Below are 17217 nucleotides of genomic sequence, written 5' to 3' on the forward strand. Positions count from 1 at the left end.
CCCCCCCCCGCCCTTTTTTTTTTTTTTTTTTTTTTTTTTTTTTTTTTGAGACGGAGTCTCGCTCTACCGCCCAGGCTGGAGTGCAGTGGCCGGATCTCAGCTCACTGCAAGCTCCGCCTCCCGGGTTCACGCCATTCTCCTGCCTCAGCCTCCGGAGTAGCTGGGACTACAGGCGCCCGCCACCTCGCCCGGCTAGTTTTTTGTATTTTTTAGTAGAGACGGGGTGTCACCGTGTCAGCCAGGATGGTCTCGATCTCCTGACCTCGTGATCCGCCCGTCTCGGCCTCCCAAAGTGCTGGGATTACAGGCTTGAGCCACCGCGCCCGGCCGGAACACTTTTACACTGTTGGTGGGATTGTAAACTAGTTCAACCATTATGGAAAACAGTATGGTGATTCCTCAAGGATCTAGAACTAGAAGTACCATATGACCCAGCCATCCCATTACTGGGTATATACCCAAAGGATTATAAATCATGCTGCTATAAAGACACATGCACACGTATGTTCATTGAGGCACTATTCACAATAGCAAAGACGTGGCATCAACCCAAATGTTTATCAGTGACAGACTGGATTAAGAAAATGTGGCACATATACACTATGGAATACTATGCAGCCATAAAAAAGGATGAGTTTGTGTCCTTTGTAGGGACATGGATGCAGCTGGAAACCATCATTCTCAGCAAACTATCGCAAGAACAGAAAACCAAACACCGCATGTTCTCACTCATAGGTGGGAACTGAACAATGAGATCACTTGGACTCGGGAAGGGGAACATCACACACTGGGGCCTATCATGGGGAGGGGGGAGGGGGGAGGGATTGCATTGGGAGTTATACCTGATGTAAATGATGAGTTGATGGGTGCTGACGAGTTGATGGGTGCAGCACACCAACATGGCACAAGTATACATAAGTAACAAACTTGCATGTTATGCACATGTACCCTAGAACTTAGAGTATAATAATAAAAAAACAAACAAAAAAAAGCTTTCTAGGGTAGACCCGTAAGAAAACATTCACAATGGGAAAGGCACACGTGAGCAAGGATCAGCAATAAGGAGTTACCTATGTGGCTGTTTCTTCGTGGGCATTGCTATTCAATAGACACACAACACATATTTATGGGCTCAGAAGCTGCATTCATTATGACTCATGCAGTATTTTGGAGAGAGTGAAAGAAAATAATTGATGCTTCCATGAAATTGGGCAACAGAGAATTTTTTTTTTAAGATGGGGTCTGGCTATGTTGCTCCGACTAGAATGCAGTGGCTGTTCACAGGTGTGATCACAGTACACTACAGTCTCAAACTCCTGGGTTGAAGTGATCCTCCCGACTCAGCTTCCCAAGTAGCTGGGAGTACAACTACATGTCACTGTGCCCAGCTCAACAGAGACTTTTGAAAAATAGTTACTTAAAAGTTTTTTTCCCAGCTTGGTTCCTAAGAAGTAATTCTTGAAGTTATATCTGAAAATGACCATTTGTCACAGAAGGTATTTGTATGAGAACAGAGGAACAAAACATGATTTTAGTTTGAGTCTCTTCTAAGAGGAAAGAGGCTTTTACGTTGAGTATTTCCATCCAATTTTAAGATCTAACTTTTTAAAAGCTTTCCAACCCATTCCCACTATTGTTTCCTAAAACACATAAAAAAGAGAAAAGTCTTAATACTTCAACTAAGGCACAGATTATTACTTGGAGATTTGTATATTTGAAAATTCACACTTTAGAAGTGCTTCTGGATTGAAAGTTTAAAAATCATACAAATTAAGAGGAATAGATTCAACGAGAACTATGGGGAAACTATCTAAATCCTTTGGGAAATAAAAGTTCCAAAACCTAAATACACTAGATTTGCTTATTTCTGACGTAAAAATAATCTTAAAATATATCCTTTCTTACACCAGGAAGGCAGATTTCTACCTTATCTTATTTGAAAACAGGTATTTCTTTTTTGGGGATGATTATTTTAAAAAAATATTAATTGACACATAACTGTACATATTTATGGGGTACAATGTGATGTTTCAATGTATGTATACATTGTATAATGACAAATAGGGGTAATTATCATACCTGGAACCTCAAACATTATCATTTCTTTGTTTTCAGAATATTCAAAATCCTCTTCTAGCTATTTTCAAGTATACAGTACAGTATTGTTAGCTACAGTCACCCGAATATGCAATTGGGCACCAGAACTTATTTTTCCTATTGAAGTGTAAGTTTGTTACCACTGAGTAACCTCTCCCTATTCCCCTCCTCCTCATCTACGCTTTCCTGGCTCTGGTAACCACTGTTCTATTCTCTACTTGTATGAGATCAACTTTCGAGATTCCATGTATGAGTAAAATCATGCAGTATTTGTTTTTCTGTGTCTGGCCTATTTCACTTAACATAATGTCTTCCAGGTTCATCTATGTTGTCACAAATAACAGAATTTCATTCCTTTTTTCCCCTGAATAGTATTTTATTGTGTACATATACCACATTTTCTTTACCCATTCATCTGTTGATGGACACTGAATTTTAAATAGACACTTAGCTTGGATCCACATCTTGGCCGTTGTGAATAGTGCTAGAGTAAACATGGAAGTGCAGATATCAACATACTGATTTCATTTCCTTTGGATATATACCTAATACTGGGATTGCTGGATAGTATAGTAGTTCTCTTTATAATTTTTTGAGAAGCCACCATACTGTTTCCATCGTGGCTCTACTAATTTATATTCCCACCAACAATGTACAAGGGTTCTCTTTTCTCCACATTCTCACCAACGTTTGTTATCTTTTGTCTTTTTGATAATAGCCATTCTAAATGGAATAAGATGTAGTTTTTGCTTTGCACTTCCCTAATGATTCGCTTTGAATTTGCTTTGCATTTCCCTACTGATTAATGATATTGAGCATTTTTTCATATACTTTTTGGCCATTTGTAAGTCTTCTTTTGACAAATGTCTGTTCTGGTCTTTTGTCCATTTTTAAGTAGATTATTTGTCAACTCAAAATGGAGTAAAGACTTAAATATAAGGCCTGAAACTACTAGAAGAAAATGCTGGAGAAACATGTCATGATATTGGACTGGGAAAGAATTTTTTGGATATGACTCCAAAAGCACAGGCAACAAAAGCAAAAATAGACACATGGGATTACATCAAACTAAAAGCTTTCTGCACAGCATAGGAAACAACAACAGCAGAGGAGACATCTTAGAGAATGGGAGAAAATATCTGCAAGCTGTACATCTGACAAGGATTAATATCCAGAATTTATAAGGGACCCAAACAATGCAATAGCAAAACAACAAATAATCCTATTTTTATTTCTTTTTAAGAGAAATTTCCTTGAGAACAAACACCTGTGAATGATCCTAACCATCAACGACGGGATTAGAGAGAGTAAGACTGCAGAGAGTATTAAATTGAATATAATGGCTTACCTCTTACAGTAACAGATGTTTCCTAACTGTATATTTAATTAGGGAAGTGATGCATTACTGTATATTAGTGAAAATTAAACCCTGGGGCAAAATTCAGGGTTGGGGGATGGGGTATGGGTAAACCTAGGGAGGCAAAATTGAAGAGTAGGGCCTCAGCTGGCCAGAGCAAATCCTTCACTTCACCAAAAACTGTATGTCTTGGAACCTTTGAAGTGGGAGCTATTCATACCAACATAAGAACAGCAACAAACCAACCCACTGAAAAGTCAAAGCAATATACTTATGGCTCTGTAAAATCCAGTCCTGTGGACACATTATTTAAAAGAGGTAACTCTCAGCCAGGTGCGGTGGCTCACACCTGTAATCCCAGCACTTTGGGAGGCTGAGGTGGGTGGATCACCTGAGGTCAGAAGTTTGAGACCAGCCTGGCCAACATGGTGAAACCCTGTCTCTATTAAAAATGCAAAAATTAGTCAGGCATGGTGACGGGTGCCTGTAATCCCAGCTACTGGGGAGGCTGAGGCAGGAGAATTGCTTGAACCCAGGAGGCAGAGGTTGCAGTGAGCCGAGATTGTACCATTGCATTCCAGCCCGGGTGACATGAGCGAAACTCTGTCTCAAAGAAAAGACTTCCTTTCAAGCTTGGCGTTTGGTCGATGGGGACCCACGGGGGTTCAACATGTGTATTGAGAAGTGTTATTTCTGTTTGGGGCCCATCCACCCTGGCCATGGCACAATGTTCATCTGCAATGATTGCAAGGTGTTCAGATTTTGTAAATCTAAATGTCATTAAAAACTTTAAAAAGAAGTGCAATCCTCACAAAGTTAGGTGGACCAAAGCATTCTGGAAAGCAGCTGGTAAAGGGCTTACAGTGGATAATTCATTTGAATTTGAAAAATGTAGAAATGAACCTATCAAACACCAGCGAGAGCTATGAAATAAAACTACTGATGTAATGAAGAAGACTGAAGAGATCAAACAGAAACACCAAGCTAAATGTATAATGAACAGATTGAAGAAAAATAAAGAGCTACAGAAAGTTCAGGGTATCAAAGAAGTTAAGCAAAACATCCATGTTATCCAAGCCCCTCTTGCCGGCAAAGGGAAGCAGCTGGAAGAGAACACGGTACAGCAGCTACAAGAGGATGTGGACATGGAAGATGCTTCTTAAAAATCTCTGTAACCATTGCCTTTATGTACATTTGAAAACACCCTTTGGAGACTTGAAACTGCTAAATTATTAGTTTATTTTTTACATAAGGTCACTTAAATGAAAAGTGATTAAAATATGTTTTTCCTACATTGCCATCTACAACACATCATATATTATGGATGTTAGATTGCAACTCAGTGTTAAATCATGAAAATTCTACTTATAACTATAGAAATGAATTGTGGACGTAAAATGGTTATACTATTTGGATAATGGCACTAGGCAGCATTTGTATAATAACTAATGGGAAAAATTCATGGCTAGTGATGTATAAAATAAAATATTCTTTGCAGTAAAATACTCCCTTTATTAATGTTATAGAAGGGAGGATACAACAAGGAACTAACAATTTGTATGACAGTGTCAACTATTATTTTGATTTTAGAATTTCCTGTTTTGCTTTATTTGCATCTTAGAAGAGCATAATGACATTGTTTGATGAAGCCTAATTATGCTGGACTGTTTTGAGCTGGTTTAGTTGTGGTAGTTGTGGATGTTGGGGATGAGAACTGAATAATCTTTGCCTGAAATGACACTACACTCTAGAATTTCCACTCTGGAGAACACTCAGTTCTAACTTGTGATTCCTGGTAGAACAAACTTTATTTTTCTAGCCTAGCAATGATCTAGAAGCAGAGGAATCCCAGTGCCTTTTAAAAGTTATTATGTGGTTTTCTTTTAAAAAGCTCCTGTTTTTGGAAAGTAGAATTTATGGGTACAACATCTGTTTATTATTTGCACATAAAATAAAACCATTTAAAAAGTGGAAAAAAAAAAAAAAACCAGGACAATGAATGTTTCTGGCACATTGGAGAGGCAGTCCAGTCTCTGGATTCACAGTGTGGGTAGTGGAGTGGACTGCCTGGTTTCAAATCCTGGCTCTGCCACTTGCTGTCTGTGTGACCTTGGGTAAGTGACTTAACTTCTCTTCGCCTTTGTTTTCCCATATGTAAAGTGGAAGCAATGGCAATATGTACTTCATGGACTGAATGAACTAATGCACATAATTCAGTTGTGCAGGGCAGGGTGTACAGCTCTCCACTGTTACCTGTTATTAGCCCTAATAAACTGATTTTAGGAGGGTATGAGTACATGTCATTTTTAAGATCATCTATTATGATCCCTTAGGCTGATGGCAACTTGAAAATGCCTCTATGGTAATACTTCTATCACTTTGGGGGTAATTAAATGTTCACATGTTGGTTTTCTCCACTAGATTGTGAACTCAGTGGATTTTAGTCATCTTTGTTAACAAAGTACATTTAAGGAAACATTTATCAGAATTGGGAATCACACTGATTTACTAATTACTGGGAGAGACATTTTAATTTTGGCTAAAATGCATACTTTGAACAGAAAACATCTTTTTTTTTTTCAATTAAAAGAATGAACAGGTAACTCTTAATCTACAATACTTTGGTCTAATAATATTACCATGAATCAACTTTTTAGATCATCTGTGTCCTAAAGAAGTTTTCATGGGGAGTTCTGATTGAACTGGGACTTTTGGCTGAAATGTCACCATGCTGAGATCAGAGAAAACAGCAACTTGGGGTTCAAACTGAAAATTAGCTGCAAGTTGAGATCGACATCATTTATAGTTGGTGGAAGTTCTAATTCATAATGGAATAGCTCCAGATAGCAGATCAACCCTACGCTTCTGGTTTTGAAAGACTCTGGTGAAATGTAGTGAATGCAACCCTAGCTACTTTATCAAGAACTGAGACTTATTTAATCCAGATTGGAAATAAGGGTTTATGATAGTCCGAGAAGTAATGAAGTTTCTGTTTTCATGTAAACTACGTAAGCACCAAGAGCAGCAAACCAGAAAAATGTCCCCCAAAACAGAAGAATGGCTTCTAAATATATGTTTTTTTCTAAGTTTCATTTTAAGCAACAGACGAGTATTTAACTAAATTATTCTCTACTGAGACTACTAAAATGGCTTTTCTATTGCTATCAGGATGTAATTTCAGATCCACTCAATTTCATGAAATTGACTGAGATTCAAATCATAGATCTGGTATATTTTAAATGATGCTGCATGCACTAGGCAATATTGATGCTGATTATGACACCGGAGTAGCTGGACTCAGGTAATTTAGTTAAGAGTATTAAATCAGAGACGCCAAATTAATTTATTAGACATGTTCATGAATATTTCCAAAATTATTATGAGGCTTGATGAATGAAAACTTTCCCTTTTTCTTATTGTTCATTGGTGACACAAATTTGGTCAGATAAATATTTAGAATATAAGATTTCCAGAATTATAAAACCAGGGAGAACTCTAAAGTGCATCTAGTCTAATGTTCTCATTTTATATGTAAGAAAACAGAGGATCGGGGAAGCAGGAGAATGTAGTGGTTAAAAGCCTGGGCTCTGGAGTCAGACAGACCTGAGTTCCAGTCTCAGATTGGCAAGTTATTCCCCGTGTGACCTTGAGTAAGTTATTCAACCTCTGTAAGCCTCCATGTCTTCATCTGTAAAATGGGGACAATAATTGTACTAGGGGACACTGTAAGGACTCAGTGAATGTTAGTAGCTATCATATTATTTTTATGAGTAACAAGTGACTCCTAAGGCAAATAAGCAGCAATAGAACTAGAACTTCAGAGTTTCTGACACATACAGAAGCTTTTTTTCATCTAAACACAGTACCTAAGTTAAAAATTCACTGGTACTGATAATTTAAGTACTGTATAACTCTATATTAAATAGAAGGATAACTATTTCAGTCTTTTTTGCTATTAATTGATCAAAATATTAGTGATTACATATTGAAGTCTCAATTTCATGAAGATTCACACATATTTAGCTTTCCATAAACAAATGGATATTTCATGTTTACCTTCATAGCTGTTTCAGTGTAATTATATGCTCTTAAATTATTTTCCACCAAAAGCTGCTCATATAAAATAAACAACAAGGTATATTGGCCGTAAATAAAAGTTAGCATTCCACTTACTAATGACCTTAAATTTGACTTTAGTTAGATGCTATATTGAGTAAGTCTGATATTCTTGATTTGTGCAGTTACTCAGATACCACCATAGCCTCTATACACCTGCTATGGAGGAAACAAGAACAAAGGACACACAAAAGGAAAAGGTGGGTCTGCAATATGAGTTAGAGTTGCTTTGGCTAAAATAGACACCTAGGAATCAAGCAGCCACTAATCACAGATATTTGGAATAGCCATTTTTTTTGTGTGTGTGACAGAGTTTCACTCTTGTCACCCAGGCTGGAGCACAATGGCACGATTTCAGCTCACTGCAACCTCTGCCTTCAGGTTCAAGTGATTCTCCTGCCTCAACCTCCCAAGTAGCTGGGATTACAGGTGCGCACCACTATGCCTGGCTAATTTTTGTATTTTTAGTAGAGAAGGGGTTTTGCCATGTTGGCCAGGCTGGTCTTGAACTCCTGATCTCAGGTGATCCACCTGCCTTGACCTCCCAAAGTGCTGGGATTACAGACGTGAGCCACTGTGCTCGGCCTGGAATTGCCATTTTTGGTCAACATATGCACTTAAATAGTTCATTCCACTCGAAGTTGAATATTTTTCTTAAATTTTAAAAAAACTGATAAGAAATTGCATAAAGAAGATTAGCTTTATATAATACGCTCCTAATTCTTCTGCTTTTGATAATTTTAGTTAATTGGTGATCTTTTCAGTAAATATTCTCAGACTATCGAGTGAGTGCTTAAAACCTTTTCTCGTAATAAAGATCATTTTTCTAATCTCGAAAATGATACAATTTTAAATCTTTAAAAATAACTAAGAACAAATATAACATAGTACAAATATAGCAAATAGACATTAACTCAAACTATAGTGAGATAAGTTCAAGTCTAAACATGCAGAAAGTGAGAGCACCTTTTTATGTAATACCAGTGTGATTCAGCAGACCAACAGATGAAGAAAATAGTAATTTGAAACGTGGCAATTTGTATCCATACCCGGTATTTAGTATTTCAGCTACTAGAAATAAAGTAATTTGGCAGACTTACCCGCATTTTTGCACAAGCATCTTGGGTTGACTCTGTCCCCCTAAGCTCTTTTATCAGCATAGAACCTAAATACTAAAATACAAAAAAAAAAAAAAAATTCAACGATTTATGAAATGGAATATAAATATGAGCAACGTTTTAAAAACAAATTGTGGAAGTATTACTGGCTAGGTTTCCTGGCTGTAAGTTGTTGCATAACTTTAAAAAACTGACAGTAACTAATCCTAACAAATAAATGCATTCATAGAGAAAATGCAGCAGAATTAACCATAAGTTCTGGGGGCTGTAATTGCTCTTTATAATGAAACTGCAGCATCTTCTAAAGATGCCGTCTTTCAAATCATATTTAACTGCAAAATGGGGGCATCTAAAAATGTTTTCCCCTTTTTTCAGGCAGCAATGTCTGCAAAAATAAATCACACTACTATCTCTGTAATTACAGGGTTGCATGAGACAGCTGAGAAGCTAAGCAACATGTCCCCCATTTGGGCTTATTCTGCTGCATAGGTAATTAATGTTAGGCTTTTAGGCAGAGATGCAGTTTTGGACCTTTTTCATTCACAGCTGTGTGCCCTATGGTTGATCCACCTGAAAACGGAATGGGAGGGTAGGGGGAGGGAGAGAGGCATTCTCAGTTGTTTCACAGGGGAAGAGAGCTGGGTTCCCGGTGCAAAGTGCCACCTGGAGGGCTGAATGGAGCTAGAAGGATGACAAAGTCTCCCAAGAATTGCCAACCACTTTGCTGTTAGAAGACCAGATCCCATACTGTATCATCCTGGTACAAAATGCCCCCCATACTCCAGCTTCTAGCTGGGGCCAAATGGTTTCAAACAAAATGTCTGATTTGCCTTTCTATCAATTGACTCCTCTTCAACCTTTTGAAGCTTTAGTAGGGGTTTTCTCTTTTGTCATTCCTCCACCCCTTGCCTTTTCCTCACATCCCCAAAGAGCTCTATATATGATTTTTTAAAAAGTGAATTACAATAATTATTTTAGAAGATATTTGATGGACACTTCCTGACAAGACTGGAGACATCCTAGTACTTTGCAGAGACGGGGATGGGAACCACTCTTGTGGACTAGGGAAGTCCCTGACTTGAAGAAGACGTGAGAGGGCACAACAGGAGAAGGCATCGTCAGGGCCTTGGAGAAAGGCACGTTCAGAAAGGCTCAGGGACTTGGGGTTTGGAGGGAGTTTTGGAGGGAGGAGCCATTTCAATCCTACAGTTTTGGGCAATACCATTGAAAGAAATCCAAAGCTGCAATATAAGCAAGCAGTAAAAGAGGGGCAGAAAGCAGAAAATGAAAAAAAAAACAAAACAAAACAAAAAAAAAGAAACTCAATTGCTATGAGATAACCACAATGTCCATCTTAATCAAATGAAGGTGAAATTTATTATCCTTTGGTAAAATCCTTATCTTTTAAGTTATCAGGGAAGTTTGCCTGATTGAAATATTTCTTTTTGGGAGGCAGTTTCAATGCACTGCTGAAGGTTCAGCCACTTTTTCTGCTGTTGTCATGACAACCACCACCTGACCCCAAACCTACAGTATCTTTTGAACATGTAGCTGTTCCTATTACATTTCTCAGCTAAGTATAATTATTTCCTCTCTTCTAAAAAACTAACAACAACTAAGAAAGAAAAATAGTATAATCCTATTGATGACTGTGAAAAGAATCTAGTATTTACATAAAGTGGCAGACCCAATGTTTGGTGAGTGAGCAGAGATGTATATATGTGCCATATTTACACTCATTTCCATTTTAAGATTGTACGTTATCACATTCATTTAAAAATATACAACTATAGAAGAGGTCACAACAGACCTTAAACTTACAAGATTAAAAAGGTTTTTAAGCTCTAGTTATTTGGACTTTCTCTTTGGATAGAAGGCTACTTTAAGAAAAAGTGAAGAGAAAAACACTTTAAAAATTTCAGTGATGGATATGGATATTTTGGTATATTTTCAATATAAATGGCAAACAAGCCGAAAACATACCCCCTATCTCCACTTGGGCCTAAATACTGAATTGAGGGTAACTTACAAAAGCTTTGTAATCACACGACTGGAAGATAAGCTTCTCTGGGTGATGCTGCCAGTACTGTACCGGAGTGGAGGCTGTGGCTTCATTCGGAGGTCGCAAGGTAATGGAAGGTTCTCCCCAGTCTCCTGTCTGAAAATGACATTTATTCTAGAGGCAATATGAGCAGTCAGCAAAGTTCATTCCCTATAGCTACCCTGAGCTCACCTTACACACATGTGCTGTGAATGTGCCAATGCATTTGGGTGTCTTATGTGAATATAAATACTTTGGTTATTACATTTTTATACGTACTAGCATATTTCTCAAGGCTGAGTTAATTTTTGAGGTGTGGAGTTGAATTATTTTATTTTTAGAATGACACCCTAAGCTAAGTCACTTTAAAAAAAAACATGAAGATATTCATAAATGATTTACTAATCACAGTTTTCCATCACAACAGCAAAGGACATACAATCTTTGAAAGAATTTTCTGTTTTTAACTTGACTGAAATTTTTAGTTTGAATTGCTTTCACATTCAGAACACACGGTTCTATAAATTTCAGTTCCCAAATATGACATGTACTAGCCACTTTGAATAATTTTAGATCTCTGGAGAAATGGTAGTGTAAGCATGATGCTAAACAAAATTTAAAAATTTACTAATGGGTGACAACGAGTTTCTCTCGTCTGAATTCAACTGCACTGATTTAATGATGCTGTGATTGTCTCAGATGTATTCAGCTACTTTTCTCAGAAAACTTAATGTACCAATGAAGACTAAACAGTGAAATGCCAAGTTTGGTCACCCGTACATATGCATGTACTTTGAGGATTCTGATTCACAAATACAAGCACATTCCCAAATGATGGTCTATCGTATCATACAGACCTAAAACAAGAGGAACTCCCATCATTTCATTTATCATTTTCCATAAGGTTAGCCTCAACCTGTTTCATCACTATAATAGCTTAATGTGAGCATCTATAAAGTCAAAGGCCAGTGTTGGCAGGTATTTTCTGGGCTCTACTCTGATTTACATACTACACATGAGATATTTCTTACTCTTTCTCCTGGGAAAGATTTGGATTTTTCAAAACTCAGCTCTTTGCTCTCAAATGGACATAACTAAAACTAAATAGGCAGATTTCTAGAGTTATTCTCATCTAACCTAGATTTGGCTATATATAGAACTATGAGAAATTACTTTTCTCAGGAGTTGGAAGAGTATTAAAAGGTCTCATAAACTCCAAAACCAAATAAAACCTTAGTTAGAGAACAAGTTCCACAGAAGTGCTAGAAAGTGTGTTGACACACTGTGGGATTTCTTAAGGAGAATTTTTAAGGAGTCTAGGACAAGAATGCAAAATTTTGGATGCAGGTGTATGTTTTGGGAGAGAAAGGAAGTTCTCTGCTTCATTAAATTCTTTGAAAGAATCTAGAAACCCCAAAAGATTAAGACCCACAGTTCTCTAGGAATGGCATACACAGGGTGCATATTTTGGGGAGAACTAGCTCTCCAATTTTCTTTGTGCAGTTTGGACTTACATTAGGTGGCATATGAAGTAGCTGCCAATGATAAAAAGCCCTTTCTAGAGGACTTCAGTAACGCCGCAGGCTTTTTTTTTTTTTTTTTTTTTAATAGCAGTGGAGTGCCTGAAGCTTTTCTCCTTGAGATGGGTCACTTTGAATTGCAGGAAGAGAAAGTGAGCATCACGCTATTTCCTTGGCTTCTCACTGTAGTTAGTGTGTGACCAGTTGGAACTTCTTCGGCTCTTCTCTCCTGCTCTGTTCTCAGCCACTTTCTCCATTAGTTTGGTTTTGGTTGCTGATTTACTTTTACATTGCTTAATCCTCCTATTCCCTATCTGTTGGTATTTTTTATTTTTGTACACATTTATGGGGTATATGTGAAATTTTGTTACATGTATATTGTCTGTTGGCATTGTTAAGACTTTACTTGCAATATTAACTTTAGCATTTTTATCTGTTTTATTATCCATTCCTGACTCATTCTTGAGTTTTTCTTTTATATTTATATGAATTTTTAGTTTGTATAAGTGATAACTGACTGCAATTCTAAAACTAGATTAAGTTTTTCTTTGCCTTCTTATTTTGATTTTTTTCTTTTCCTTCTTTCTCAAATGGCTGGCTCTTTATTCTCTCTCTGGTCTTTATTTCATCTGGCTGTAACTTACAAAAAACTAGTATAAAATTCAAAATATAGGATATGTGGATTTCAATATCATTTTGAAGCTGAGTATAATCACTTTTAAGTGATGATAGCTTAAAACTCTGGAAACATGCAGCTATGGGTTCTCAAACAAAAGCTTTACCCAAATCTAGCAAATCATCCTCTAATCTCCCCCATTAAACTTCTCCCTCCTTCTCCCGCTCCCTCGGTAAAGCAACAACAACATGGCAAACAGGTATTGTACATTTAAGTCACAGGTAACACTGTTAACAAAACAACAGAAGTTTGCATGCAACTCCGTGGAATGATGAAAAAGGAGGATCTGGTTGGCTTCCAAAGATCCTTTGATCCAGTGTCTGCTGATGTGACAACTCAAACCAAGCATCAGATCTTCATGTGAACCCTATTACAGTTCAGCAGAGGTAGACCTTGGCCAAGCTCAACAGGCAGTTTTCAAAAAAGTCTGAACATGGCATGAGCTGGTGGTGCCATGAGTTACAGGGCCAGGGCTGGGAATAGGACTAGGGGTGAGAATGAGTTGGGGGAAGCTAGGGTTATGAAAACATTTCACGTGTTAGTACATTAAGCATGCAAATCATATGCAAACTCATTCTCTAATTGTTCAATTAACTCACACACTTTTATAATTAATGTGAGTTCCATACATTTAAAGCCAGAGCCACAGCCAAATGCTGATCCAAATATTTACATCATCCACATAAGTTGTAGCAGCCACTGTGGGAATAACAAGCCCCGGCACATACATTCCAATCTCGGTCTGGAAATCACTGAAATCCCTTATTTGATAACCACTTGAAGAAATTAGTGGAACATTCACTTAAATCTGTTTAGACAGCGCCATCATCTGCTCTCCTATGACTCCACTTTGTCCAAAAATCACAAACCACTTGCTTTGAATTGAGAGTGATCTGATAGGATCTTCCCTAGGTGCTGAGGTGGGAGATAATTACAAGGAAAAGAAATATAATCCTTATTTCATTTTCTTTGTGGCCTTCAAACATTGCTTCAGTTCAAATATTGTTAAATTCCCTATGGGGACTGAATCTACCTTTCTGGAAAGAGACACTGAATTTTATCATATTTAGTGCTATTTCCAGAAATTCGTTTTGAAACAGAAGGAAAAGTGTTCTTAAGATTGAATTTATTAGAAAATAATTTCTTTTCTGCCTGGAAATTAATCAACTTCTCTCCCTGCCCCTGCCTATTTTTGTTTTTTAAACTTAGATCTAAAAATATTTAGAGGACTCAATTTGTAGATGTTAATTCTTCTTTTTGGAATTAATTTAATGGGAATGGATGGACTCCAACAACTGGACTTAACATTACACTGTTGTAAAGGACAGGTATGACCTTGGCCCTTGGCTGGGATTCAGCTTTACCTGGTTGACTGCCAGTAAGAACAAAAGAGTTCAGAGAACAAGGGTGCCTTAGGTCTCAACCCTCCTGGAGGCTGAATTACAGCAGGAATGAGCTATGGAGGAATTAGGTAGAGTAGTTACTATATGGAACGGAAGAAGAGGTCAAAAAAGAAATAAAGATTTTTGCCTCATACATAAAATCATTTTGAACTTTAAAACCTAGTGTTGGGTCTTGTCGACTAGTACATTCATGTCTATATAATACTTGCATCTCCTTAGGCAAATATTTTTAAATTTAGTAATTTTCCACTTAAGAATGCTTATTAAATATTAAATAACAGACCTAAGAAGTCTTTGGCCTCAATAATGGTTTATAATCAAAGCTTATCTTTAATGAAAAGTAGACCTAAACACAGCTAACAATGCAATATTTAATTAGAATAACAAAATGAAGTGGGAAAAGTTTAGGGTAGAATTCTGTCATATTTTGAATTATTATTGACACAGTAGTCTTTGAAAGGATTCCTTAAGTAATTATAAATGAGAAATTAAAATGATTCAAGGTACTCCTAATAAATGTCTTCAGGCTATCCCTTTGGCACTTAAAATATTTACAGAAAATCTTTCCTTTAGGTTCATGTATTTGAATGATCTTAATATGCCAAGAATTTTGTCATGGCTTAAAACTTCATTTATTTGGTATTTATTATTATTTTTTAGATGTATGCTTAAGGCCTTTTCTTTTTTTAAATAAGCACACTAAAGAACATCAATTAAACAGAGGAAAATGTACATCATTAGCTCTCTTCTTCAAACTCAAATAAAAACTAAACTGCTAACATAAAGAAAAAAACAATTTGAGATTAGAATTTTAAATGGAGAATTGATTCTGTTTAACACGTGTTTGCAACTGCCAGCTACAAATTCATAGTCTGGGTGAGTTTGAAGGACTATAATTGGACCACATCTAATATAATGTAATTAAATTAAACATTCTCTTATACCAACAACTGAAAAATACAAAAGCATCAATGGAATTTAGTTAAAAAACAAAAAACGTCACAAAAGTCTATAGAGAGATTTTTACTGGATGGCAGATTCCAAATTGCAGCTTTTAAACTTTGCATTATTTCAACAGCTGGTAAATAGCTGCAAATTTTAAGTTCACATGCACTGGATGCCTATGGCAAATTCTAAAACAAATCGTATCAGGTAGCTCTCTCCCTCCAAAAGGGAAACTGAATATTACATATTCTATATGCTCTGAGAACACAAAGGAAAAACCTTCTCTATGTTATTTTCTGTCTTTTTTTTTTTTTTTTCCGAGATGGAGTCTCTTGTCACCCAGGTTGGAGTGCGATGGCACAATCTGGGCTCACTGCAACCTTCACTTCCTAGGTTCCAGTGATTCTCCTGCCTCAGTCTCCCAGGTGGCTGCGATTATAGGCATATGCCACCACACCTGGCTAACTTTTGTATATTTAGTAGAAACAGGGTTTCATCATGTTGGCCAGGCTGGTCTCGAACTCCTGGCCTCAAGTGATCTACCCGCCTCGGCCTCCCAAAGTGCTGAGATTATAGGCATGAGCCACTGGACTAGGCCTTTACGTTATTTTCTTCTTAAGGAAAAAGTTTCCTAAGGATGTCAGTAGATAATTAAAAGCCATGCTTACAACTTAGTTTTCTAACATTAATAGAAAAGTATGGCATTTTCCAAGCCTTGTATTATTCTTTAAAAATTTTTAAAATTAGGATTTAATTGATTTTTAAAAATAGAACCTTTAAAATCTTTTCTATGAGGACTGCTCCCACCTACTTGCTTGTAAATTTAGATCTGAATATTAACAAACATTATTCTCAATTTCTTCAGAACACTTAATGAAAAACTAAAATGATTTTAAAGGACAATTATTGTTTTAAGGTTTTACTTTCAATGATTCTGACAAATTTCAGAGATGGGCTACCCAAACCTACATAAGATACATGTGATTACATTTACTTTGTGTAATCTCTAAGGCTTTGAAGAATGCTATACACAGCTCTATGCTTATAAATATGCATACATATATTTGAATGTGAATGTAAGGAAAAAGCTTCCTATAAACATTCACACACATATGAAAGCAGGATGTTGTAGTTATTCTTTCAAAAAATCTTCAAGAATGAAGAATGCTAGTTTGATCAAATGCAGTTGGTTATACTGAATTTGTTCCTTTAGATGAAAAAGAGCAGAGATGGCCACTTATGAACACATAAAAGCTCTGATTAGCATTTATGAGTTCAAGAGGAACTGCTGGGTCACGTGAACACCAGTACCAGGCAATGTATAGACACCACGGTCCTCAAGAGCCAGAAGTCCCATGCATAGGAGGACATATGTGCCTGATGCAGCATCCCAAAAGGCACTTCACAAAAATGCCTGTGGCATCCCTTCACATGCCGCCCCAAGAATTCTGCTCAGTGATTCTCAACCAAGTGTCTCAACTTCTCAGACAGCAGGCTATCCAATGGGAGAAATTCAAAAGGGTGTACAAATAGAACAGTATTTTAAAATACAGAACATAAAACCCCAAACATTTAAATGTTTATTTTCCAAATAGAAATAAACTTTTTCTAAAGTATGCAAAGGTGAAATATGAACATTTGAAAATTACACAGCTCAGAGTAAAATGGGTCACAATTTCATACAATTTGCAAAGATCAATTCAGTACTGTCAAATGGAAAAAGGCTGAGAACCACTTTGTAGCTGTAACCGTGCCTCTCCCAGCTCACCTCCCCCCCACATTTGCATCAAATATATACAGAATAACATGCAAATCATACTCAGAAATTTCTCACAAGTAAAGCACATGAATCTTTGAGAATCATTAGACACAAAGGGTTGGAGAGTCCATGAATACGGGGAAGTACAAAATGGGGAGGAATAATGCTGATATATACATGTGTGT

At 36.9% G+C, this 17217-nt stretch overlaps 1 protein-coding gene and 1 pseudogene across 49 annotated transcripts in view; one reads left to right on the plus strand and one right to left on the minus strand.

Annotated features, from left to right (window-relative positions):
- Positions 1 to 17217, minus strand: part of ANKS1B (ankyrin repeat and sterile alpha motif domain containing 1B) — a 1261968-nt gene that overhangs the window by 58078 nt on the left and 1186673 nt on the right. For all 49 annotated transcript variants that reach the window (XM_025401059.1, XM_025401063.1, XM_025401103.1 and 46 more), the window contains 2 exons: positions 10718 to 10846; positions 8671 to 8742 (listed from right to left, as the gene is read on the minus strand). In XM_025401059.1, the coding sequence (XP_025256844.1) occupies positions 8671 to 8742; positions 10718 to 10846 (201 nt within the window). The remainder of the gene's footprint in view (positions 1 to 8670; positions 8743 to 10717; positions 10847 to 17217) is intronic.
- LOC112634062 lies at positions 4125 to 4617 on the plus strand (annotated as a pseudogene).

The sequence above is a fragment of the Theropithecus gelada genome, chromosome 11 (genome assembly GCF_003255815.1).
Source record: "Theropithecus gelada isolate Dixy chromosome 11, Tgel_1.0, whole genome shotgun sequence".
Taxonomy (NCBI): domain Eukaryota; kingdom Metazoa; phylum Chordata; class Mammalia; order Primates; family Cercopithecidae; genus Theropithecus; species Theropithecus gelada.